General features: G+C 32.3%; 2 protein-coding genes across 7 annotated transcripts in view; one reads left to right on the top strand and one right to left on the bottom strand.

The window, feature by feature from the left end:
* The first annotated feature begins 48 nt into the window (after positions 1–48).
* Positions 49–22,131, top strand: LOC141457529 (uncharacterized). 5 transcript variants are annotated; one of them, XM_074134663.1, is made up of 13 exons: positions 49–423; positions 4,827–4,996; positions 5,079–5,191; positions 7,002–7,139; positions 10,909–11,073; positions 11,893–12,069; positions 12,647–12,746; positions 12,832–12,947; positions 15,090–15,253; positions 15,383–15,494; positions 16,578–16,715; positions 20,078–20,224; positions 21,463–22,131. In XM_074134663.1, the coding sequence occupies exons 1-12, from the start codon at positions 115–117 to the stop codon at positions 20,194–20,196; spliced, it is 1,821 nt and encodes a 606-aa protein (XP_073990764.1). In that variant the 5' UTR covers positions 49–114; the 3' UTR covers positions 20,197–20,224; positions 21,463–22,131. The 5 variants fall into 5 exon arrangements, 4 of the variants coding, with proteins under 4 accessions (XP_073990764.1, XP_073990767.1, XP_073990766.1 ...); XR_012460403.1 differs by lacking the exons at positions 20,078–20,224; positions 21,463–22,131 and adding exons at positions 18,170–18,271; positions 18,360–18,753 and having other exon boundaries at positions 50–423; XM_074134666.1 differs by lacking the exons at positions 20,078–20,224; positions 21,463–22,131 and adding an exon at positions 18,812–19,295 and having other exon boundaries at positions 50–423.
* Positions 21,216–26,916, bottom strand: part of LOC141457528 (uncharacterized) — a 42,105-nt gene continuing 36,404 nt past the window's right edge. The window contains exons 14-16 of one of the 2 annotated variants that reach the window (XM_074134661.1): positions 24,237–24,354; positions 22,587–22,919; positions 21,216–22,452 (exon numbers count right to left, since the gene is read on the bottom strand). In XM_074134661.1, the coding sequence (XP_073990762.1) occupies positions 22,382–22,452; positions 22,587–22,919; positions 24,237–24,354 (522 nt within the window). In that variant the 3' untranslated portion in view covers positions 21,216–22,381. Of the gene's footprint in view, positions 22,453–22,586; positions 22,923–24,236; positions 24,355–26,916 lie in introns of both variants that reach the window. The other variant, XM_074134660.1, reaches the window with a different exon arrangement.

Below are 26,916 nucleotides of genomic sequence, written 5' to 3' on the forward strand. Positions count from 1 at the left end.
AATAAATTTTATTTAGAAATAAGTAATGTTTAGATGGTTGCTATAATTCACGTTATTGATTTTCAGAGTAGTCTTCAAGACTGTCTCATGTAGTGAGAAGTATCCGCATTTACAATGCAGAATAAACATTTTTATTATAGAACCTTTGTATTGTTGTGTCAGTTCATTGATTTTTCAGTAGTAAAATCCACTACCAATAAAGTTTTTGAGCATTATGAAAAACAAGTTATAAAAAGACATGATAGTGATATACAAACATGCCTTGATAGTTTTGATATCCATCAAGATAAGATAATAAGAACTCAAGATTCAAGAGACATGGGTGCGAAATATATTAATGAAAGAGATGTCCCCACGAGAGGGGACTGCCTAAAATTATGCTGTGAAACTGAGAATTGTGATGTTTTTGTTTTTGAAGAAAAAGTAAGTTGACCTTATTTACTTGTAAATGTCAGTAAAGAAAATATTGCTCAACATCATACCTTTTTGAATCACCTCATTTTATAGATATTTTTTAAAAAGGTCTTTAATTTGATCGCAGTAATACAGAGCCATGAAAGAGATGAGTTAATCTCTAATACATTAGATTTAATGCTTTATTGGCGATTTAAGTGAGTAAATAAAGTACAATGGAATTTTTGGCAACTAAGGAGGACATTGATATGTCGCAATAAAAAAGAACTGCAATCTACAAAATTATACAATTTCCATAAAGTTTAGATTATCCAACGCCCGCAAGTGGGATTGTTCCCATTTAGCTTTAAGTAGCCCAATATCTGTTGCTTAGGTGCTTGTTAGCCCTTTTTTCCATTTGCCGTTTGAGGAAAGTACACTTTTTGACCTGAGTTAAATATAATATTAAAACTGTCCGGTGGGACAGTTGTATAAGGGTTGATCGTCAAAAACTGCACGAAAAAGCGTAACGTTGAAAAACACCCAACTTTGACAATTTTTTTCTCTTTTTCTATAAAAGATAAAATTCCCAAATTTTCTTTATAATATAGGGCAAATCCTCCTTTATAACTGTAATTTTTTTGCAACCACCCAGATCTAATAGATTTCGAGAAAAAAGTACTTTGCCTTTTAGGGAGGAGTACTGTAATCGCAGTTTATTTTTCTTACTTCTCTTAAAAGGAAGTACTGAAATCGCAGTTTAATTTTGCTTTTAACGTACAAATAACTTCTTATTTTATTCAAAACGCTTTCTAAAAAAAATTGTTATTGAAGATGGGAACTATAATCGTTCTTTAAAAAGATCTCTCTAGTGGTAGTTACGGTTCCGAATTAACACCTTATCAGGTTATAATGATAGAATTGCTTATTCCAAATTTTAAAAAAATATGTAAAGCAGATATGTAACTGCAAAATAGATAAAAAGGAAAATCTATCCAAAAGGTACAAAAATCTCCTTAACAAAAACTTACAGTTTAAAATGTAAAGTATAAGGGTTGATTAAACGCTAAAAGGTACATAAATCAGCGAGTATCCAATATTTCATTCATGCTTAGTTGGTATAATTTAAGTAATTTTGCTGCATTAACTTATCCTTCACATTTTTTAGAATTTATTAGATGTCACAGACCCTTATGCTGGCCAGTTCGTTCATAATATTATTTTGTTATAATTATGATAAAATGTATATTATATCTTCGTTTGTAAATAGGTACTTTATTTTAAATCTATTCAAAATTATTCTTCGGATTTATTTTTATTATGCCCTTATTCTGAGTAGTCATGCATATACATGCATGTTAAAGTAGAAAAAGACCAAGTCAGAGTCGGCTACTGTTTAAATTTGAATCACGGAGGATTTAAAAGAATATTTCAGTCTTGAATTCGTCTTACCGAAATATTCGTGAACACAAATAACACACAGTTAATAACAAGTAGATTATTCAACAACAATTATTCATTTCTCAATAAATTGTAATTTAATTTAGTCCCCCTAATTTTACTTATAGTAAAATACTGGAATAATTAGCTGCCCTAAAAATATGCATATCTCATTTATTTTATATTACTTATATACAACATTGTGGGAAGAACACCTACATTGAGAATGTAATTGAAGAAAACTACATTATTTGCGCTAAAGCCAGATAATTATTACCTATTATTATAAACGTTTGACTACTACATAAAATAGCAATTACTTTAATCGAAGAATGAACTTAAACCGGCGATTTTTATTTAAAAATAAAAATAAATAAATAAAATAAAATCATTGATGTAAGCATTTTTTAAAAAAAGTTTTTGAATTTTTTAGCCTCATAATTTTTTTTATTTTTTATAACGTTTTCTTTTTAACCTGTAATTAATAGTTTGATTATTATATATTAATAGATATTAAAGTGCTACTTGAACAAATATTTTGTAGATGAAAATGGCCAGCATGAGGGTCTGTGACATCTAATAAATTTTAAAAAATGTGAAGGAAAAGTTAATGCAGCAAAATTACTTAAATTATACCAACTAAGCATGAATGAAATATTGGATACTCGCTGATTTATGTACCTTTTGGCGTTTAATCAACCTTTATACTTAACATTTTAAACTGTAAGTTTTTGTTAAGGAGATACTATGTACATTTAAGTAAAGCGCACATGTCGAAGTGCGGACGCGAATCCATATCTTAGGCAGTAGCTCTATTTGTCATGTCTTGTAAGTTAATAAATTCTAAGAACTCTTGAGAATAATTTTTTAATGATGGGATTTGACTGGCTTAAATACGCAATAAGGGATGTTTAGAAGTTGAACCTACCCCCTTAAAATATTTTTTAAAGAATTAACTTTTTTCGGTAAGATGCTAAACAAAAATTTATTTCTACATTGTTTACTTATTTAGGGTGATTCGATTCAGGCAATGTTAAATAGCTTGAACCAAAAAAATATAAATACTAATATTTTAGTTCATTTGTTATCCAAAAAGTTAATTTTGATTAATAATTTTTAATAGAGTTTCCCAAGAAAATTTAGACTGAAAGTAGTCTGGAATAAGTTTTTAGAAATGAATATTATTCCGCGTCCCTTCCGTGTTACGGTGCCTTATGTTAATTAATGGTTTCGGAAGTCGATGTACATTTAAAGACATTTAGATGATATTTTATTTTAAACGATTTTGGCTCTCGCAAGAGTAACGTAAATTATATTTTAATTATGGAAATAGGTTCCTCACGAGATTAACCCATTTGCATCATTGTGAATATATACGCTCAGTTTTTTTTTTGGTCACTGTAATTATCCGTTAGCTAGAAAACAGAAATGGAGATTGTTATTGTAGATGAAAGTAGTAATTCGATTTATTTTCGTTGACTTTAATTCATGACACGACCTTTAATCTCGGTTTTATTTATATAAAAATTTTGTTTAAAAATAATTATTTGAAGGAAGAGTACGTCGAGAGAGCATGAACAATAATATGAATAAAATATAATAATAAAAAATTGGTGATAAGGACCTTCTTTTTCATACTTCCTTATAATGCAAATGGGTTAGAACATTGTAAACTGCCATTTCAACTATGTTCTGCAAGTACTTAAGATGCTTCCCACAAACGCTTGCTTTCTTACTTTACTATAGAATTAGAAAGGTGAAAAGAAAATTTAATTGGTTTAGGAATGGTCTAATCTGGCTGGCCGTTTTTCTATTGTCCTCTAATGATCTTTGCAAAGTAATCTAAAGTGGCTTTAGAGATTACGATAGGACTATCATTTAGCCAAATGTAAGCTACCTTTGTAAATGTTTTAGATGCACGTTCTCTGCTGGTATAAGTAATACTTAGAACGAGGTATGCGCTGCTTAGTTTGAACTATAGAAACAGGATCGTACATCTCTGTGCTTTGAAATAGGTTGAACAGAGAACTCACTTCCTATTGTCTAGAGTCTAGAGGTCTTTATAGAATTTCCGTTCTCCAACAAGATTTAACTTTTGAACTAGATTCACTCGAGGTTAATTCAATATAATCATCAAGCGGGATTTTAACTTGTTGCACATTCATACTCACAACTTGTTCTGACCTGTTAGAGATCTCTAACTTCACCAGTTTAACATGTTTTCCTTTTCAGTTATTTCCCACATATGTTTTGATTCAGTCATTATAATATGTATAGGTTTCATTCATCTGTATCTAAACTGATAGTAGGAGCACGTGTAATGAGGAAAATGTTCCAACAGATTCCAAACCGATTTTCAACTGAAGTTCAAATTGATCTGTGATTGACCTGAGCAGTCACCACTTAGGGCAGCGCCCATTTTTTTATTTAGTAAATAAATTGTCATAGGTCTCAAAAGAGACCAACATCTTAAAAACTACGTACCTTGCGCAAGGTAATTAAAGCGTTGCAACAGAACTCAAATTCAATTGCACGCTAGGGAAATTATAAATCAATTGGACACTAATCTCAAATTGCTTCGAACGTACGCAGTAGCATGAAAATGGATAAATAATAGTGAAACATATAGTATACGCTGAACTACGGGCTTGTACAAATTTCAATTGACAACTTAGAGGTAGGCGATTTTTTTGTTTATTACAGAGGTCCTACCTTCTAATTTGATGGTCGCTCAACATTTGCTTATTTTTTGACATAATGTGACTTCTATATAATTTTAACCATTTTTTCGCTTATATGTTCTTAAAAAATATATTTCTATTAAAGTAATCTTTAGGGCTTACCCCAAAGTTTAGAAAACGTTATCTTTTTACTTTTCATAAGACTAGAGGCATATAATGGACAAGGCAAAATTTTAATTTTAAATAATATTTAAGGCAGTTGGAGTGACTCTTCACCGAGGGCTATTAAATGTTTAATTTTTTTTTGTTCAGAATCCTGGTAGCTGTTATTTGTTTGAATGTGGAACACCTGAAGATTTTAAATGCAAATTCACAAGGCATCACAATTACACCAGCGCGGTGCTGGCTATTAATAGGCATCTAAGTGAACTAGAAACCCAAATAAAGTTTACACAACATGAACATGAGTTATCGAAATTGAGGTAATTTTGTATTAAATAAAGAATGCAAGATAAATGGAGTAACGTTGAATTCATTTTAATTTAGAACTTTCCATGAATGCAGGGAGCCACAGCCCCAACCTAATGTATCTGTCTTGCCAATGAAAACCACAACTTCTCCTAAAAGCAAAGAGTTTTTACAGTTCGGAATTGAAGCACCCTCCATCCGACCACAGAGTAAGCTTGATATTATTTATCTATTTTTATATGGTTAGCACTACATTCAAGCTCTTTCAGGACTTTGGAGGACTACTTCTGAAGAATCAGTGTCGACCATGCTGACGCTGCATCTTCCTATTTTTAGTAATTAATTAAAAATTTCTGTTTCAATTTTTAAAATAACCACTATTCATGGTATACCTTTCGAAAGGTGTTTGTATGCAGATGTTTTTTTTATGAGTAGTGCACGTTTTAAACATAATATTTTTGAGAAAAATGAAGCCGAAATTTTGGAAAAAATTAGAAATGCTATTTCTTATGTTTGGGCCACAAAGTGAAATACTTGATAAATTATTTTGAAATATAAATTAGCATATTTAAAAGGAAATTAAACCTTAATTTTAAACAAGTACTTAAACCAAAAATCAGAGTTTGTATTTACTCCACTGTTACACTACAATTACAATTTCACACATAACTACACTGTTGAAAAAGATAAGAATGCGAATAAGCCTTAACAACCCTTTGAACTCTCAAACAGATAATCCTTATATCTGAATTCGGACTAAAACTTTCTCAGTAATAACATTTTTATTGCGAAAAAGTAATGTTTTTAAGAAAAAAAAATTCAGTGACGTCATTCAACCAATACAATTAGGTGTCTTACAAATAAACTTCCCTTATCTGATAGACTTGGTTTCAAAATTTTCTATTGTACCCTATTTGAAACTAAGCAAATTAACCTTCGATTACAAAAATAGTACTTGTTTAAAATATTTCCAAACATTTTCTCAAATATTTCAGAGAGATCAGAAGTAAATGTTTAAAGTGTAATTTGTAACCTTGGACTTCCTTATTTTAAGACAATCTACTTAAAAATTGACTACTGGTCCATCTAAAAGAGTTTTCAATGAATTAAACAACTTGATAAACTAACTCTGTTCTGTGCTCGTGAACACGTTTTCTTGTAAAACAAACGTAATTTCTCATAAGAAGTTAAAAGGAATCCTGAAATTTTAAGCCCTGGACAATTGGTTTTATCGAGGTTGGAGTTTTCTTTTAGCTATTAATGCTAAGTAAATACTAAGTTGTGTTTTTTATGGAAGTACTATTTAACGTTTCGAGTGGGGTGCGTATTGGTCTAAAAATTATGAAGCGTGGATTTTTAAGTGGTAGATCCCTATTTCGACTCCGTATGGCTACTTTTTATTTACTAGGAAAAATGTACTTTTTACATATTACTATTAAGTAAAATATGTGTTTCCCCCGTCCATGACACCTAATTGGTAGTTGGACATTTTGCCCCGGCTGAAAAAATAACCGATTACTTTACTTTTACTTGTTGTGCGTAGAAAATTCTGGAATGTATGTTATTCTGTAATGTGAGATGTATTAACTAAGACTGTACTTTTGCTGCATTTGCCAAGAAAACCTGTACTTAGTTCACTTGTGAAGTAAACCTATACTTTAGTTGCACTGAAAAAAGGCCGAGGATTAAAATTGCACCTTAAAACTGATAGGCATGCCAAAGTAAATTACAGTAATTTGTCATTTATGAAATACTTGTACTGAGATAAAGTTTTGTTGTTGGTAGTTCTGATTTATTGCAATTTGCTCATATTACTTATATCAATGGATTGTATTAGTCTCGGCGGCAAAATGTTCCATGTAGTTTACTTAAAATGTTGCGCTCAGATTTCAATACAACACAATAACAAATTTTCAAAACTACTTTTTTCGACATCCGTGCGATTATTACTATAGCGTTTGTTATGAACACCAACTAACTTGCGATGATGCAATGAATCAATGAATAAATTTATTATAGGAAAAGGTTGTAGCAGAAATCAGTTCGAATGTCACACTGATGGTGAATGTATTGCGATATACAACGCTTGCGATGGGATTGAGCAGTGTCAAGACGGAAGTGATGAAGCGCCGGAGCTACACTGCCCTGGAAACCAAGGTTGACTGTTATTTTTATCTTTAAAATATTATGTAATGCAAAAGAACCCTAGTAAAATCTTTTCAATTCATTTTTTTTTTTTATATATTATTAAAAGAAATGGATATGTCTATTGACTGCCACTCTTTCAACATTTTGACGCACCTGCTGAAATTCCAGTCTAACAGCAGCATCAGAGACACCGATAGTTAATATGCAAATACTTAAGAGTAACGTACCCGCTGGTATACCTTGGTGCTCTACTTGCCCTATATCCTCACCCTCTTATAAACTATTAAACGAAATTGTAGATTCAAACACTGAGTTGGAGCATTGGAATTTTAAAGCGAATCGTTTGGAGTAATTTTTGAGAAAATTGAGAAAAATCAAGTAAGTAAAATATTCGAGTCTTTGGTTGACGGAGTTCCTTACTATCGTTTACGACGCTAGAAAAAACAGAATATCAGCTCTCTATGCCTTTTCGTTTTTTAATATTCCGTTAAAACACACACAGACCATGCGCTAATTGTTATTTTTGTGACTAGTGCGAAAAGTGGTTCCTTTTTTGAAAATGCGAAATATTGCGCTGCTAGCTGAAGGCTCTTTTGCACTTGTCACACAATATTTTTGCTAGATTAAAAAATAAATAAATAAATAGAAATAAAAAAATATAAAATAAAATAAAATCGTTTGAAACTCGGCTTAAATTTAAGATTTAATATATCGCTCTATATTCAACAGTTTAGTATGAATCATTTAACACATGTAGACTATATCGTTACTTATATACGAGTAACACATCAATTCTAACCATGTATTAGTTCAGGAGATAGTGGGAGTAAACTTTTTGTTCAAAACGAGCTCTACATTCAAGTCTTAATATTTCACTTTTATCACATCTTTATAAAATCTTATGTACTTTGAGATTGGTTCAGTCGTGTACAATCCAGTCCAGAAATCTTGGCTTTCTAAACCGGACAGAACCTGCATAGCAATGGGAGCTTTTAAAACTAACCCACTCTTTTGCTTTTATTTGGCATCTGGAATCATTCCACACTTTTGTAGAACAGAGACACTAAGTTGAGCATTCTTTTCATTATCTAATTTAATATCAATTAAGCCATTATTTTTCTTTTATAATTTTGAGGAGATTATTAACACGTGTTGTTTTTCTTAAATAATATCCTTCTTGCAGGTCAAACACTCGTGAAATTTTCATGGAAACTAATACTCATTTAAACTACTCAAACTTCAGCGAAAATGATCAACACACCTAGTATATTCGTTGTCAATCATTTCTAAAGAATTCTTTACTTGGATTATCAGTACTTTGTTAAACATTCATTTGTTAAACAAAAAAAATACATAAATAAAAACAAACATGCTGTATTAAAACTGTCCGGTAGGACAGTTGTATAAGGGTTGACCATCAAAAACTGCACGAAAAAGCGTAACGTTGAAAAACACCCAACTTTGACAATTTTTTTCTCTTTTTCTATAAAGGATAAAATTCCCAAATTTTCTTTAGATCTTACTCCAAACCCTCCTTTATAACTGTAATTTTTTTGCAACCACCCAGATCTAATAGGTTTCGAGAAAAAAGTTGCCGAAAATGAGCAAAAACGGCTTTTTCAAAAAATGTTCTTGTTCTTGTTGTTGTTGTTGTTGTTGTTGTTGTTGTTGTTGTTCTTGTTGTTACCTTTTTTGTAAACAACGAAGCGCCTAAACGCGTGAACCGATTTTCATGAATGAGGTGTCATTCGATTCAGTATTTTATGTAGATGTGCCTTTTGGGGGTCCCGACGCTGTACATCGAATGGGAGAGGAGTTAGCCCCCTTTATGTAAGGCCCCCTCCAAAATTATTATTACTAATTACTCTGTAAATCTTGGCCCGATTTTGATAAAATTTGGTAGGATGATAGAATTAGGGCTCCCCTACGTAACATTATTGCGGCGATCAGCTCTTACACTTGTTAAGGGGAAGTATAGCAATCGTTTCAAATTATCGACACGTGAACCGATTTTTATGAATGAAGTGTCATTCGAATCGAAATTTTATACAGATTTGCACTTTAAAAGTCTCGGCACCGTGCCTCATAAGGAGGGGAGTTCGCCCCACCCAAATAAGGCCCTTTCTAAAACTATTATTACCAATATTTCTATAACGCTTAGTCCGATTTTGATAAAATTCAGCTCGAATAAGTGGTTATAGCTCCTCTACGTTGCTGATTCTCTTGCTCCTACTAAGAGGAAGTACTGCAATCGTTTAAATTATCAATGAGTGAACCGATTTAAATCAATGAATTGTTCGATTAAAAAATCTTTGCCTCTTTGCCTTTCAGAGAGAAGTACTGCAATCGTAGTTTATTTTTCTTACTCCTCTTAAAAGGAAGTACTGAAATCGCAGTTTAATTTTGCTATTTACGTACAAATACCTTCCTATGTTATTCAAAACGCTTTCTCAAAAAAATTGTTATTGAGGATGGTTTGGGAGCCGCAACTACAATCATTCTTTAAAAAGATCTCTCCAGTGGTAGTTAACACCTTATCAGGTTATAATGATAGAATTGCTTATTCCAAATTTTTAAAAAATCTGTAAAGCAGATATGTAACTTTGTAAAATAGACAAAAAGGAAAATCGATCCAAAAGGTACAAAAATCTCCTTAACAAAAACTTACAGTTTAAAATGTTAAGTATAAGGGTTGATTAAACGCCAAAAGGTACACAAATCAGCGAGTACCCAACATTTCATTAATACTTCATTAATATTTAAGTAATTTTACTGCATTAATTTTCATTAATAAGTTATTTTTTAGAATTTATTAGATATCACAGACCCTTATGCTGGCCACTTCATTTATATTATTTTTTTGTTATAATGATGATAAATCACATATACGTACATGCATGATAAAGTAAAGATAAAGTTAGAGTAGGCTACTGTCTTGAATTCGTCTTACCGAAATATTCGTGAGCACAATTAACACACAGTTAATAACAAGTAGAATATTAAACAATAATTATTCATTTCTCTATTGTAATTTAATTTAGTCCCCCTAATTTTACTTATAGTAAAATACTGGAATAATTAGCTGTCCTAAAAATATGCATATCTTATTTATTTTATATTACATATATACAACATTGTGGGAAGAACATCTAGATTGAGAATGTAATTGAAGAAAACTATATTTTTTGCGATAAAGCCAGATAATTATTACCTATTATTATAAACGTTTGACTACTTCATAAAATAACAATTACTTTAATCGAAGAATGAACTTAAACCGACGATTTTTATTTAAGAAATAAAAATAAATAAATAAAATAAACAAAATCATTGATGTAAGTTAGTGTAAGCATTTTTTTAAACAAGGTTTTGAATTTTTTAGCCTCATATTTTTATTTTATTTTTTATAACGTTTTTCTTTTTAACCTGTAATTAATAGTTTGATTATTATAAATAACTAGATATTACAGTCAATCTACAGTGCTACTTGAACATATATTTTGTAGACGAAAATGGCCAGCATAAGGGTCTGTGATATCTAATAAATTCTAAAAAATAACTTATTAATGAAAATTAATGCAGTAAAATTACTTAAATATTAATGAAGTATTAATGAAATGTTGGGTACTCGCTGATTTGTGTACCTTTTGGCGTTTAATCAACCCTTATACTTAACATTTTAAACTGTAAGTTTTTGTTAAGGAGTAAGTATAGAATTGTTTGCTTTCCATCCAAAATTTCAATTGTTCAGCAACTAATAATTTTGACTTTCATTCAGTTACTACAGCACTACCCAAATTGGACTCTGTAACAGTTATCCCAAGTTCCAGCAACCTAGGTCTTCTAGAACCTTACAACAGCGTTTCAACTAATAGTGGGGAAACTTCAGTTGGTCCATCATTTCCATTTCGAAAGCAGTGGGTTCAACAGCAGCAATACAGTAGTGAGTGGCATCAAAATGTACATCCTTCAAGTAGCTAGTACATACATATACTCTTATTCTAAATTCTATTACTTTTGTTATTATCTTAGTAGAAACTTCTTTTTTTTCAAATGCAATATACTAATCGATACAGAGAAACCAGAGTTATCTATTTTATATAAAAACTTCTATTTTTTTCAACGGGAATATCATAATAAAATATTAAACAAAACAACACCACACAGAATGCAAAAAATGTCTGTGAACAACCGTATAAATGTGTAAAAATCGAAATTTTTACATAAATAACAAACAGAAAAACAGTTGAATAAAGTTCCAGAGTTTCCTGTTGAATTGTATAAACCACATCAATCAGTTTAGTGAATAAATAATCTAATTAGTATTTATTTAACCGCTAATATTGGTTCCTAGACCAATTCGAGAACTTATGTGTTGTTACGAAATGAAAGAAAAAGTATTCGTGAAATAGGGAAGATAGCTAAAAAAAAAAACCATCAACAGTGCATAATATAATTCATAATTACGAAAAATATGGAAGTGTGACTAGTAGGCCAGTGGCAGTGGACGGCCACCAAAACTTAATTCCGTTCATAAACGGAAAATTGTGAAGACTGTTCGAGAAGTGCTCAAAAAATCTGTCAAAAATTATCAGGTGATAATGGTGTAAGCGTAACACCACAGACAACTAGAAATAAATTGCACTAATACGATTATTGCGGCCGAGTCCCAAGAAAAAACCTTTTATCAATAAAATAAATCGTAAGCGCCGATTGGATTTCGCGAAAAAACAAGTGTCTAAGCCTTCTGTTTCATTTGCAGTTGGTGATGGAAGTTCTGCAATTGTTAAAAATGGATATCCGCCTAAGCCATTAATAGGGGCAAATCAAAATCAAGAAGCCAGCTTACAGAATGGAAGAGCAAACTATGGGCGAGAAGGAGAAGGAGTTTATAACCATCATCCTGAGCAGTGGAATTACCAGTACCAGCAAAATCCAGGTTTACTACTTCTTAAACTACATTTTAAGTTAAAGAATTTAGGCATAAAATTTCTGCTAGTATTCGTTATTAAAATATTTCATTCAAGTTATTTATTTATTCTTAATGCCTATGATCCTAAACTGAAAACTTCTTAGTGTACGCTAATTCCAGATAAAAAACTTTTGATTTATTTGATTACTAAGAAAGTCCCTATTTTCCCTATACTTTTTCTACTTTAAACTTATTTTAAAGTTAGTGTAAACTTATTAAACTTGAACTTTAAATTTAGATTTAAACTTATTTTAGAAGCAAGGACTAAAAAACTAAACAAAAATTACATACCGTTTAATCGAATGTATGTCAGTTTTGTTCAAGTAAAATTCATTATTTGCAGAAGTTCTAATAGGTCGGAGAAACTATTAGAATCGTTATAACTGGAGTAAGGTAAAGTTGTTCGAGAGTGTCACGCCAGTTTAAAGAGACGATTTGCTTAGCACATCAAAGAGATGTTGGTTTTAATGGCTTATGATTGTAGTAATTTCAAAGAAGAAAATGAATTGAAATTAATAAATTTATATAAATATTGTCTGTGTAGTTTCCAGCCAAATATTTACACATAAGGGAAGTGGATTGATTCCACAAAGTGATAGATACATTCAACAGCATCCTTACCCACCACAGGATGGTATATCAAGGTCAGCTTGTATTTCTGTCTTTATTGGTAAGTTGTTTATTAGTTATGTCATTCCTCTTTTGAAATAACACCTTTGTCAATGGTAGAAATAATGGACAACAATATAGTGATCAGGCGCCGTACTACTACGAGAGTGTACCGTACAGAATGTACCCGCAAAACCAACAGTCTAACAAGTGGCAACCCAGTCAGCAACAACATGGTATCTTAACCACTTTTACTTAAAATACTATAATAATAATTTTTACTTTATTTAATTAGAAATTTACAATCTATTCAACTATATAATGGCACAATAGTTACAAAAAGAGATGCAGGAGAGTAAGCCGTGGAGAATAGAAAGAGAGACTACCTAATTGTAGCATTATAGGTGAACCAGTGACACGAGACAATCCCGAAGCAAATCTCGCGATTCATGAGGTTGGTGGGACTATTAAGAATGGTAAAAGTGGCGAGAGACTGTACAAAATGAGAGAACAGTAAGAGATAGCTGTATGGTATTGGCGAGGTGTAAGGAATGTTGAGGTGTTGAGTATAAGATATGAAACGTAAAAAGGAGCCTCAGCTATTACTTGGATTAGAATGTCTGAATAGTTCGTTCGTTTGTAAGTTAGGCTGATCCTCACAGCTTTTGTCCTTAAGTATAAATTTTATTGTATAAATTGGTCTTTTCTGTTCCATTGGTAATTTAAAGCGTCTTCCAGTAATTCGGTAATGAAGTTTGGCACGTTTAGTCATTGCTTGTCTTTCAATTCTCGGGGGTTACGCGTAAGTCTATGAAGAACTCAAGGTAGCACACCGGGTATGTAAAAAGAAGAGGATGGTTATTACTGAAGAGAAGATGACAGGAGTCCTGACGGAGAGTAAATATTACTTGGTATTGAGTGTTCATTTTGGTTTCGCAACTTTTTCGCCCAAAGTTTTATTAGAGCCATGTTTGCTCTAATTAGTGGAAGCTAATATTATACTCGTCGCTGGTGTGCATAACAAAGAGTTATGTGAGTTGATGTGTAGGTATGTCTAATTTGAACACTCCGTAGAGGGCGGGCTAAGTACACTCCTTAGCGGCTCTTCTCCCCCCAAAAAAGAGCGCTGAGCCAGTGCTGATCTGAATGTATCCGTCTGATAGATAAGAGCGAAGAATAAGGTGATTTCACCGGAAATTTCGAATGAGATATCTATTAAAGGACAATCGTAGATCATATGACATACATTCGAAAAGCTTGTGGCTGACAGCAATAATAAGGACTTAAAAGCAATCCACATCTTTAGAGTTCATATTATGACTGTCTTGTTAACCACCTTTTTAGCGTAGAGATAATTAGTATATCTGTCAATAATTTTTCAGTGACAGTTCAAAAAACTTTACGAACTATTGATAGAATTTCTCGAAAAGTCATTCCATGTTTTGATGCTCTCTGCAAGAACATAATATAACTTCTTTACTGCACTCAATCTTAACGTGAGGTCTAATCCAAGTAAAATCATTTTTACACCATCAAGATTTAAAATTTGCCAACTTTCCACAAAAAATAGAGGTTTCCTTATTCATTTACAGATTGAAGTGGCTCCTGGCCTATTATATATGATGTTAAACTGTGTTGTTCGAATTCGTGATATGTCAAAAACCGCTCTCTCCATTCTAATACCTAACTCTGCCTGATTTTGGATCATAACTCAATATTTTCCATCTACACGTGGAGTCACATTTTCTCTCCGTTGTTGTGACCAACAAAACCAATTCCACGTTTTTTCCGGGTTATCTACCGAACGTAAATTGCAACAGTCAGTGTGTGTTACCATCACCACTAGATTAGCAGGAAGCATCAATTTTGTGTTATGTTCAATCACGCCGTACTCAATATTTCCGGCATGTAACCTTTAGTTATAGGAAACAGTTCACCAATTTTTTATATATTTTGACTTTGAACGACACCACTTTCGCAATTATACCCGACTTGCTTCTTTCTTCAATTATAACCCACATGAATTAGTAATAGTTTTTAATTTTTTTTTTTTTTTATATTTTGTGTTGTTTTGCAAAAAATATTCTTTTTATTTATTTTTCTCTAATGAGAAGTGCATTAACAAGAGTATCTCTTAAAGTGATGTGGAAATGTATTTAAGGTACTTGAAACAAAAAAAATATGGTCATTGTTTATACTTTAAAAAAATAAATGCTCTGAAATGCCCTCCTTTACAGGTAAGTCATGAGCCGCCAACGAATTTAACTAAGAACGATTAAATTTTTGAAAATTAATTAGTCACCATTAATTAATTATTATAGCAAGTAAAATTTTTATGTATAGTTTTCAATAAGTTTGGTTTCAATGAAAACTTATAGAGTTATCCGGCACCATGGTTGATGAAAGCCCTCTAAACCACATTGATCAAGTTGGATTCAACAATGCCCCAGGAGATTATTACTACGAGGAACCATATAGGAACCGAGGAAAGTCGTTCCCAGTCGCACTCAACAAACAGCTCACACATTCAACGCATTCAAAGGTACGTTTCTCTCATCCTCTAATAATCAAATGAATCGAATATGTTACATATGCAAACAGTTTCTTTAAACATTATTTATTTGATTAAAATGCATTAAAGGTAATGTGTTATTTTAAATGTTTGCTTTAGAATCAGAACATTGAAGTTCATGATATCAACAATAACCACAGTATTGAAAATACCAATACACATCGAATATTAATTACAGCTCCTACCCCAAAAGCCCAAACAGAAAAAAAAGGTATTTTTTAAATTTATACCATCCCATCTTTTAATATAAGTATAAGTTACATGATTATTTTGAGAAAGAGTTTAGAGGTTACATTTGGGCGAATGGATCTGAATACCAAAAAAGGAAAAAAACAACCTTTTTCTAATTCTAAAAACTTTCAGGACGGTGAATTTCGTGGTGAGTTGTATTTATTTTCCTTTCAAGATTTCAATATGTATTTTAAGTGCCCAAGAGCTCTCGAGTAACCTCCGTTGCTTATTTGTTCGAATCTGATTTCGTTTCGTGTCCGATCATGTTTTTAATTTTTTCCGTCTGCAACTTTTTCTACTTGTTGAACAACGTTACTGCGTGAATTCTTAAATTCTTTTAGTGAAATGGTTATGGAACTTTTGAAATATTGAAAATTATTCAGGGAAAAGTAATCATTAGTTGGGTGAGGCTTTTCACGATAGTTGGTGTAATGTACAAGTCTTGTTGGAAGTTTATCTCTCGGGTTTTATTCATGTGAATCTATTATAAAAGATCAAACAGCGAAAAAGAACTATCATTAAGTTTAAATGTCTTAGTACTGAAATATCGCAAAGATCGAAGGAAGCCTCTAAAATTTCTGAGGCTGTTGTTCTGCTTTCTTCACTACACCAGTTCGTGAGTTTAAGCAAAAATTTGTCTAGTCTATTTTCTTCCCATTCAAATATTTACCTGACTCAGGGTCCAGGTTGACTTTTTTCTATTTACTAAACCGAAGTTAACGGTAAAAAAGGTTACTTTGAAATAACCATAAATTCGTCGCAGGAGCTTTTTTATAAAAATTGAATGTTTATTTGGAGATTTGTCTTTGTTCAAGTGGAAAAGACGTTTTTAAAAAAATAAGTCAACAGGAAAGAGAGTTATTTGAAGGGAATCCAATGAAATATGTTGTAAGTGTTCGCAATAAAATTTTCCAAACATTCATGGAACGGTTTGAAAATCTCGTGAAGAGATTTTCTAGTATATCGTAACATTTTATAAGTAGGAGTAAGTTTGATATCATATTTTACAAATCTCTATTTATATATATTTTTTATAGATTCATTTCAGACGCTATTTTTTCAGAAAACAACTACGTTCAACATTCTCATAGGAAGATTGATAAACTAAGTGCGGAACCCAATGTAAAAGAAGTATTAGTTGATTCAGACTACGATGGACATAATGCAAGTCCAAATGGCGCCATTTTATCATTATCTTTGGGTATGAATTCCATTTTATTACTCTATTTTTGTAGATTTACGTTTTCATTGGGCTAACTGTTGATTCCCAATTCGATCTGGAACCGAATTGTTATTTACATACACGAAACCCATCTGTTTAGAATTAGGTTTACTCTGAAGGTACCGGAGAGTTTTTAGTTAATATCATCGGGCAGTTTTTGCCTCAGATCGTTCACACGAACGAACTAGATTTCAGGAGGGGAGTTCTAAGAGCCTACGCCACCGGAGACCCAGAGGAGGGACCTAACTAACGAAGAACCAAGAGAAAATAGAAAAGTCATTAACTTAAAAGTGGGCACGCCACTTTTATCAAATAGATGTGTCTTTTTTTTCTTTAATAACTTCAATTTTTCGGCACAAATGTCTAAATTTTGCTGATCGGCAGCACTAACGGATAAGCAAAAAATCTTACAAAAAATGCAGAGATGGATACTTCAACTTGAGGCGTGTCAGTAGCAGTTATATTCCAAAAATTTGTTTCTAAAGGGCAAGCTGTTAGATTAGTTACGTTGTAAGATCGGTAGGCAATCATACTTACACGGAGTGTGTGCTGCCGAGTTTATTAGACGAGGAATAAGTAAGTTTAGGATCATGATTTTCTCTGCAAGCCAGGCTGCTCTAAGTGCTATTGGTTCCTATCAGGTTAACTCAAGGCTGGTATGGGCAGAAATCAGTAACCAAAATAAGGTTTTTCTGGTGTGGGTACCAGGTCACTCAGGTTGTAAAAAAAACAAAGCAGATTCCCTGGCCCGTGAAGGCGCTGCGGGAGACTTCATTGGCCTGGAGCCCTATTTTGGGGTTTCCAAGTACCTTAAGAGTGCGGCCATTAAATTATGGGTGCAGTCACTTGGTCACCACCGGGTAGAGACAGGCGAAGGAGTTCATTAGGGGCTACTCGCCAAAGCTGACTGCAGATTTAATCCGCCAAGGCCGTGTGGTTACTAGGATAATTGTAGGCCTATTGACTGGCCACTGCAGGCACAGGATGATTGTAGGCCTGGCAGAAGATAACAGGAGAACCTACATAGTGTAGGTTCTGTCAGGAGGAGGAGGGAGGAAACGGCACTGCATGTGTTGTGTCAGTGCGAAGGGCTTGTATGGCTAAGGATGTTACTTCTCGGGAAAGAATAACCAAGGCCTGAGAGATCATCCAGAAGTCGCTCTCCAGAATTAAGAGTCTGAATGAAAGGACGGGTCTTGAGAGTGAGCTCTAGAGTGGGGGAGCCACAATAGATCCAAAGGGGTCGCAGTGGCGTAGGCCTTGGGCCGACCTATTAAAATCTCTTATCTTACATGGAGCGTTGAAGATGTTGGTACAAACGCGGTTCACTGTTTAAATTACTCTCAACTAGACGGAGGATTTTGGGAATGGTTCCCCTCCACATTAACAAAAAAGATTGTTGATTAGGTTGTTGGTTTTTTGACCCCTTATAGGGCGAAGGATGGCCTGATTCCTCAAGATAGTTCATCTTTTTTTTTTATTGGGCGCATAAGTGAGCTATCAAAAGTTTCTTTGTTAGTCTTTCACGTTGAAAGGTATGCCAATTTTCTTATAATTTTTTCTTACAAATTCTTAGAAGAGAATTTTTATCAGGAAAATTATCATTTTCATACACATTTTTAGTGACAACCATACACTAAAAGCGCACTGCGATCTAACAAAGACTGGAATCAAATGACGCTAGAATTTCGAGTTCCTGAAGAACAATAGCACAGAAGACAACAGGAGGCTGGCTAGCAAAATAGGTGATTTTGCAATTAAACCTCGACCCTAAACCATTTGGTGGCATTTTATGCAATAAAACTATGAGGGCCGTTGAAAAATTCGTGGCCACAGTGCAAACTGCTACCTCCGGTTCGAGATTAGGTTAGATCACCCTCTTTAACTTAACCCTCCAGAAATTATCTCAATTTTTGTTAACAAATTCTAATAGGCGCTAATACTCAGTAGTTTATGCGTAAAAAAAAAGTATATAAATTCTAATAACACAAATAGCCAAACAGTCAGAATATATTTTATGAGCTTTTTTCAGGGCTCTGTTTAACTACATTTATGGTACTTATCGTTGGCTGCAGATTGAGAATGGTGCGTCGAAGAATGCGCCGAGGTGGCAAATTAAGTTACGCTCATGATGCTGACTACTTAGTTAATGGGATGTACTTGTAAATTTTCAATTTTAGCCTTGTAAATATCAAATCATTAGGTTTTTGTACAAAATTATTGATTTATTTCTACAAAGATCTGTTTAATTAATGTTTTCGAACGTTTGCTGATATGGTTTATACATTTTTGTCACATATTTCTTTCTTCAAATGAATTTTGAAATAGATTTTCTGGTGTTCTTAGATGTTTGTACAAATAGCCTTTAAAAAAAAAGTGAAAACATTTTTTATTTTTGTTGTCTATTTTCCCACAAATGAAATTCAGCTGGCTCACACGTTTATGAAGTATAGCGACTGAGTATAATATAGTTACAAAATTATGTAATGTATCATTCAAGATTATCACATGTTTTATTAGTTATTAAGGTAATCTCAAATAAAGTTTTGTTTTTTTAAACCGAGAGTTCTTTCTATATATTAGAAAAGATATTACACTTGCAACGAGCTAATCAAATTATCACATTGACATCTAAAAAAAAAATAGGGAGCATCAGGAAATCAAATAAAAGTGGACCCTACGTCATAGGAGATTTTGATATTTATTAGACTGAAATTAGAAGTAATGTATACATTTTTTGGTGACTGATTCATTAATCCAAAGAAGAGAAAGATGTTGCCGATTTCAGAAATTTTTTTTTAATGCCAAGCTTTCAACCCAGGAACAGGTCATTTTCAGGGATTATACTTATTAACAGTTTGTTTTAAATTGTTTAAATTAAAGGTTGGTAAAGGTTTCCTTAATAGAGGTGAAATTATAGATTCTTTAAATGACAATTTTTCATGCCGCGTCTTGATTTCATACGCCCGCCATACCTGAAGAATAAGACTTGAATGGATTTCAGACCTTCCTTAGTAATTTTTTTTTCTACATTTTTCCTTCATAAATCTATTCAATGGATATATATGTGTTGTGTGTGGGTGTGTGTAATTCTTTTTTGGAGTGTTGATATTTATTCTGGTAGATTTTTTTATTTTTGTGTAATTATTTTCATTCCTTTTCTCTGTTTTCACCAAATTGATTCAAGTGGTTCTTTTTTATTTATTTGTTTTCTTTTTATATTTCGAGTGATATTATATTTTGTTATTGCTTTGGTTTGTGTAATTTGTGGTTTGTATATTTTCTAAAAATAAAGTATTATTTATTAAAGGTTGGTGTGACTTCTGTCCTGGCTGTTTCAGTATCAACTAACTACAGAGACACTCATTGCCTAAATAGTCTGAATAGGAAGGACACACAATCATTAATGTTAACAACCTTAACCTTTGTCCCCATTGTTTCTGAAATTGTCTCGTTGTGACAATTAACACTCCTAATAGTAACTAAAGGTATGTACCTAGTTTTACTTTATTAACTCAAAACCTAAATCCTTCCATTTAGAAAACAGATTATTTCAAAAAATGTATTCAAAGTTTTTACACCAACCAAAATGGTTTCAAAAATTGAACTTTGGCATACACCTCATTCATGATCTCAAATTAAATTATTTTTTTTAAATAAACCTCGGCCGACCCGTACGGTACCACAATTGCCATGGAATTGCTTTATTTAACTGTATTGTAAACCTGTTTACGTCTACGTTGAATGAAAACTTGAGCAAATGAATTGAAAAAGTGGTATTGATACCTGAGAAACAGATATGGTTCAAACCTATCTTTCTACTTGCCCTCTTTGTCACTCTCAACACGCACTTAATTTCTCTCTCTCGAAACTATCCCTGCACTCTTTTTCTCTATATCCGCACTCGTTACTTTTTATGCCAGCAGTTTTTAATCTCCCTCTCTCTCGTTGCCTACACTCTTAGCTCGCTTGATCTCTCTACCCTCTCACGTTACTCACACTCTATCACTCCTGCACTCTTTATTTTTTCTTAGCCATCATTTTACTCTTTCTCTCAGCAAACCACTCTTCATTCTCTCTCACCACTCAGAATTCTAAGGAATTATTCAAATATGTGTCTATATCTACATTTAGAAAAATTGCAACTTTAGTACATAAAATTTACAAATATCTGTGACCTTGAAATTATGAGTCAGTTTTCTGTGAACAAAACTTCAAAATTCTAAAGAATAATGCCATTTTCAGTCATGATTATTTATTTTACCGAGCTTTCGACCTAGGTCATCTCCACGGCTGTGGAACATATTTTACAATGTAGGTTACCGTGTGTCGTATGATTATAACAATTGTATTATAATGAATTTAAATACATTACTTACAGAATGAAGTACATTGCATTACTTTATACAAATTCATTATAATAAGGGTTGAGACATGTGTTAAATGTTAAAAGAGATTGAGACAAATTAAAAAATAAAATTCTTAGTAGTTTCATTCTTTATTTATAAGGATCAAGATAATTACAGTAAATTAGGTACTAATCTTCTATAATACAATTTATACAAATGTAATGTGTGCTGCATTATAACGATTCAGCAGCAATGTTTCAGCCTAGCTTACTCTCACTTAAAAATACTATCTTTGTTAATATAACATGTAAAATGCATTAACTTTTACAAAAAAAAAAAACCTAATAATTTATTAATTGTTTTGTTTTTAATGGAAGGCGTGGCAACCAACTGAGATCAAAGACGTCCCCTGCTTTTTCACTTCTAGTCCTTGGACAGTGAGATAAAAGACACTCTAACCACTGAAGTTATTTTGCCAGTGCCTAGCAATTCATTAATAACTTATGAATTCAACAAACTCAAATGTGACGTTAGAAGTGCAATTTAAAACGAAAAATTTCAAATATACACTTTTAAAAGGATTTAATTTTTTTCAACGTACGTTCATACAAGAAGTACATTTTATTCGGACTTGTGTAGAACACTCATCGTTGCTCTACATTTGTTCGAGGGCACGAATACCTATGGAAATCTAGTAATGGAAACAATATGTTATGTAAACAATTAGATTAAAAGCAATGATCAAACTCATGCCATAGTTAAAGAACAGATGCAAAACCTCTTTAACATTTGAATTTTTTGTTTACTCTATGACCGTTGGTACGTTTGCTATTTTAGCGACGCAGCTTCTTCGTAGCTTGAGTAAGGACCAAGTAAATGTTCAAGTACATTGTTAGCGATATTTTTGACTGAAGAAAATGAACTCTACAAACAGTCAAGATGTGCTTTAAAAATCCATTAGGGTTGTTGGACAGCACATTCTGAAAACTTTGTGATTAGTCTTGCACAATAAGTACTGATCAATCAATAAACCTTTGGTAATTGAAGACTGCGTTATTTTTACATAACACATAAATTTTATATAAAGTAAAATCACTTGGCATACACAGCTTCAACAAATTCTGCTTTTTATCCGTATATTTTTTGAACAATACCAAACAACTTAAAAAGCAACCAACTGCTTTGCAATCGACAGTTTATAATTATAATTTTTAACTCGTATCTCAGCAGCCAATGAATTCTTCAAATTTGCTATTTTATTGATTAAAATCTGTAGAAACTACTTCAAAGGTACTACTATCTTTTACCCTTTCGAGCTGGAGTTTTATCATGCAGAGATTCTGATGAATGGTTAGATGACTGAGAATCTAAACAATTATACAACAAATTACAAACAGCATTGTTTGAATAGTTTTTTAAAATTGAATTGGATAAAAAAAGAATTTTCTGTCTCAAATAAGTGATACAGTTTATATTAACATAAGTATCTAAAAAGTAGTACCTTTCTGCTTGCTTGTTGAAGATGGTTGAGTGATTTGATGTTCCCTTGGCTGAGGTTTATGTAGAAGGGGTGGAGGTGGAGATGGAGGAGAAATATGTCCATGATGAAATACTTCATATGGAGGCAATAAAGGTGGTGGAGGAATAAAATCCCCAGAAACTAGCGGTGGCGATGAAATTCTACCAAGAGGAGGTGGTCTTGAGGCGGTATTTCCACCTGCAGTTGAGGGAAGTAATGGGGGTGGTGGGATGAATTCGTTTGGATATAACATAAATGGAGGAGACATGGCAGATCCCAGTCCAGCTAGATCGCCATTTACTTCTAATCCTCCACCTGCTTTAAAGCATTATTAATTACTGAAAAACTTATTGAATGATTGATCAAAATGTTAATAAGTACTGAAGTTGAAATGACTGTTTAGAGATCAAAAAATTTATTAGTTCTACTAGCTTGAACATTCCACTGATTCCCAGAATCCTTCAGTCTTTAACTATTCTAAACCATTAAAACGTTTTTCAGAATCAGTGCACATTTATAATCCCATTACTTTGTAAAAAAAAAAGTCATCATCCTCGTATAATATTTTCCGCTAACTCAAAAAAAAAAAAAAATCTGATTGAAATTTTGCTTTTGTGTATTTTATCTATATTTATTTTCTTTTATAATAGTTTACCGATTACATTCCTGCGAGTCACTATTGAGTTCTTAAAGTGTACTTAAAATTTTTATTAATATTCAATCTGTTCTAATTAATATCGGATATCTGGTTGCAATTCTGTTGCAACGTTTAAGATATTTTCTTCTTTCATAATTTGTCCTTGAAGGAGACCAAAGATGTACGAACATAAAACTAATGAAGTTTCTTTTGTAAAAAATTTGTTCTTAGCTTTAGCCAACCATTTCAACGCCAGTAAATAATTCTGTTGTGCGTCATTTAAAAAGAAGGAAAGGGAAAAAAACTTACTCACATACAGAGTGTATTTCAGATGTCATTAACTTATCTAGAAAATTCAATCGTTCAAATTTATGACGTTAACTGAATCTCATCTCAAGTAAAAATAAAAAAGCCCAGGACAAACGCATATGTATGAGAGCAGCTCAACCCAAAATCGGAAATGTTGCAAAAAGTTCGAATTTGATATTTCGGATTGGTGCTACCGCGATACCCGCTAATAAGCATTTGGACAAAATTGGCCAATCGAAATTATTACTTTAAAAAGTTAGTTTTTACTGGTTTTACAATTTTTTCAAAAACGGCTCCATGATTTTCTTTAAGCTATGCTCATCCCTTCATTTAATTTTTTTTTTTTGAACGCAACAAAATGATAGATAGGACACTTAAATAATAGGACAATAAAAAAAATATTCTCTGAGTTCCTTTAATATGGAATTTTAATTGCACCTTATTTCTTCCTTTTTTGAAAAATTATTTTCGTGGAAACACGATATGTTCACCGTTTGTACGAGTTCATGGATAAGAGAAGTAATAACAAGGGAAGTTAAATAGCTTTTCATTTACCCTAATAACGGAAAGAAAAAAAAAACAATTCAATATTCCTTCATATTCAAAATACTTGTAAGATAGCGTTATATCATTGCTAACCATTATTTCAAATCTGTACTGCAATTTTCACGTAAAAAGATACCTACTTTTACTTTTATCTTCCTGGCTTTCATCACAGGTTTCTAATGTTGTTAATTTATTTCTCAGTTGAGCTGCCTCAGCTTGTACTTCTTTTAACCTCATTTCTGCACGGCGATAACAAACCTGATTCAACATATACACATTCATGTAATTCAAACTAATTTTCATCGTTTCAATAAGCCCAAAATGAACAGAACAAAATCATTGAACATAATGTTTAACAAGTTAAACTTGAGGAACGCATTAAAACATAAACAATAAATTTCTGAATAATACAATACTAGGCTGTAACTAAAGTCTTAGCGTTGTTCCTTTCATTTGATCTCGTAGTGGACACATAAATAAGTTGAAAATGCGGTTAGTTCTGCAGTGCTCGATAATATTTTTGATTTTATCCGGCTAGGAAGCACATTTAATGTATCCCTGATAGGTTTCGGTCTTTCATCCGAGGTAGATTAGTAGATCACTTTAGTTCAAAGATTTCTACACTTGCTGACTAGTGAGGAAGGTTATATGGTGTGTATGTGCGATATTCAAAATGTTAATGAATCATAAAATATTCCGTAAAAATAATGAAATGAAAATTAATGAAACCTAGTAATTGTTTAAGGGTTCTGTACGTTTAGTAAATGTATAATGTTTTAGAATGGTATATTTGAAGTTTTACTTTATACAGGGGGGCGCGCGAATAATAACATTTATTGGAAGTGATTAGCTATGCGGTTAGCTTATTGGATTCCCCCCGCGGACATCCCAGGTTCGAATCCAGATGCTGGCCCATAGAATTTCTCTTCCTAGGAGCATCTTACAGCTCACTGCCGGATGGTGATGGACAGTGTTATCTGTATCGAGAGAACACTGACCGGAGGCCGGCAGTGTACAGAAAAAAAACTCTGGGCGCCAATAACCTCAGTTGTTGACGCGCCTTAAATAATAAAAAAATTAAATTAAAATAAAAAATTACACTTTTTTCACTTGTTTAGGGAAATAAAAATTCTTAAGTAGTGAATGTGTAATTCTAATAAATTAAAAAATGTTTACTTATTTATGATGTTAGAGCGTACTTCCTGTCCATATTACCCCTCTTTAGTAAAAAGGAAAAGTTTTTCTGTTTTTCTACCTTATTCGGGTCGATTTTTTGTGACTTTACTAAATCAATAATGAATCATTTCTGATAAAAAAGACTGTTATTAGATCCGAGGTGTCCGAGTGGGGATAAGGCATTGGTACTGTAAGCACGTCTGATATTTCTCTCAGTTAAAAGTTAAATTTTTAGTGGTTTTAAGAGTGTAAATCTGTGAGTTTTTTTTGCATAAAGTTGAGGAAAAGTGATGTCAATTGATTGGCAGGTACTGTTTTAACTATTAACTTGAATTAATTTCAATATCAATAAAATAATTATATTAAAGTAGTGAACAGGTATAAATTAAAAGTACACAGGTCAAACTTTAATAAATAAAGTCATCTTTGAAGTTTGGCAAAAAGTGGGGTGGAAAGAGACTGTATAGAAGTGGGGTATTAGTTCAAGGTCATTAGAAGTTCTTGTTCTTATCATTCTCGTACAAGATTGATACACCTCTACTTGGATCATTAATAAATATAAAATTAAAACTCGATTTAAAATTAAAAACAATTTAATTATAACGTTTAAAAATGGCGGAGCCATTTAAAGAAATTATGTTAAAATTAGAAGAAGTTAAAAATGATATGCATAAGCAAATACAAAGTCTTGATAAAAAAGTTAGTATTTACCAAGAGCAATTAAATACGTTTATTAAAAAAATTGAGGATTTGGATACGAATCAAAAGGAAATAAAAAATGAATTTAAATCATTAAAAGAGTAATAAATAGTCTGCAGAGAAATAACAGAGAGAAAAATCTTATCATGTTTAATGTTGACGAAAGTGATGAAGCCTATGTTAAAGATCTGGAAATTAAGGTCATTTCGTTTATTCAGAATGTTCTTAAAGTACCAATTGAGATTAATGACATTGATTATGTTAGAAGAATTGGTCGAAATGGTAGAGGGCCTAGACCTATTTTAGTTAAGTTTATCGCTTTTCGCAAAATAATAGAAGTCTTGAAAATGAAGAAAAATCTTAAAGGTCAAGAAGTTAGCATTTCCAAGGATTTCAGTAAAGAAGTAAGGAATACTAGGAAACAACTACTGCCCTATTTACATAAAGCCAGAGATTTACAATATAGAGCTGTATTAAGGAATGAAAAGTTGTTGATTAATAGTGAGTTATTTACTTTGGAGCAAATGAAAAAGTTAGATCAAGAGGATAAATTATCTACAGGTACAATTACCACCTCGGAGCAGGACGATTCTGACAGGGAGAGAGAAATTAAAACAACTGGAAGGAAGAAAAAAGTAGTAAAAGAGAAAGGAGAAATGAGTGTGGGTGGTCAAGGTGAGCCTATGTTAAGATGGCTTCGTTCAAGAAACCCAAATGGTAGTAATAGAAATGTAAAACTGGGCAAAACCGACCGTCCTTCACCCGCATAGCTACAGCAGGACCCAGGAGACAAGGAAATTAAAGAAAAGTCAACTTGTAAGTTAGTTGATGTTATAAAAAGTAGTTTAGGTTTTACATTTAAAAGCTTAAATTTATTGTCGTATAATATTTCAGGTTTTAAAAATAAAATTAATAGCGTAGATTTCATTAATTATGTAAAATCAT

This window comes from Rhodnius prolixus, unplaced genomic scaffold (genome assembly GCF_049639745.1).
Source record: "Rhodnius prolixus isolate KJV_2025 unplaced genomic scaffold, Rpr scaffold_22, whole genome shotgun sequence".
Taxonomy (NCBI): Eukaryota; Metazoa; Arthropoda; class Insecta; order Hemiptera; family Reduviidae; genus Rhodnius; species Rhodnius prolixus.

What these genes read in the sequence shown, in the direction of transcription:
- LOC141457529 (XM_074134662.1), top strand. Translation starts at nt 115, where the DNA reads ATGCAGAATAAACATTTTTATTATAGAACCTTTGTATTGTTGTGTCAG. An exon ending in TTTTTGTTTTTGAAGAAAAA is followed by an intron (nt 424 to 4,826) that starts GTAAGTTGACCT and finishes TTTTTTGTTCAG; the next exon opens with AATCCTGGTAGCTGTTATTT. An exon ending in ACCCTCCATCCGACCACAGA is followed by an intron (nt 5,192 to 7,001) that starts GTAAGCTTGATA and finishes AATTTATTATAG; the next exon opens with GAAAAGGTTGTAGCAGAAAT.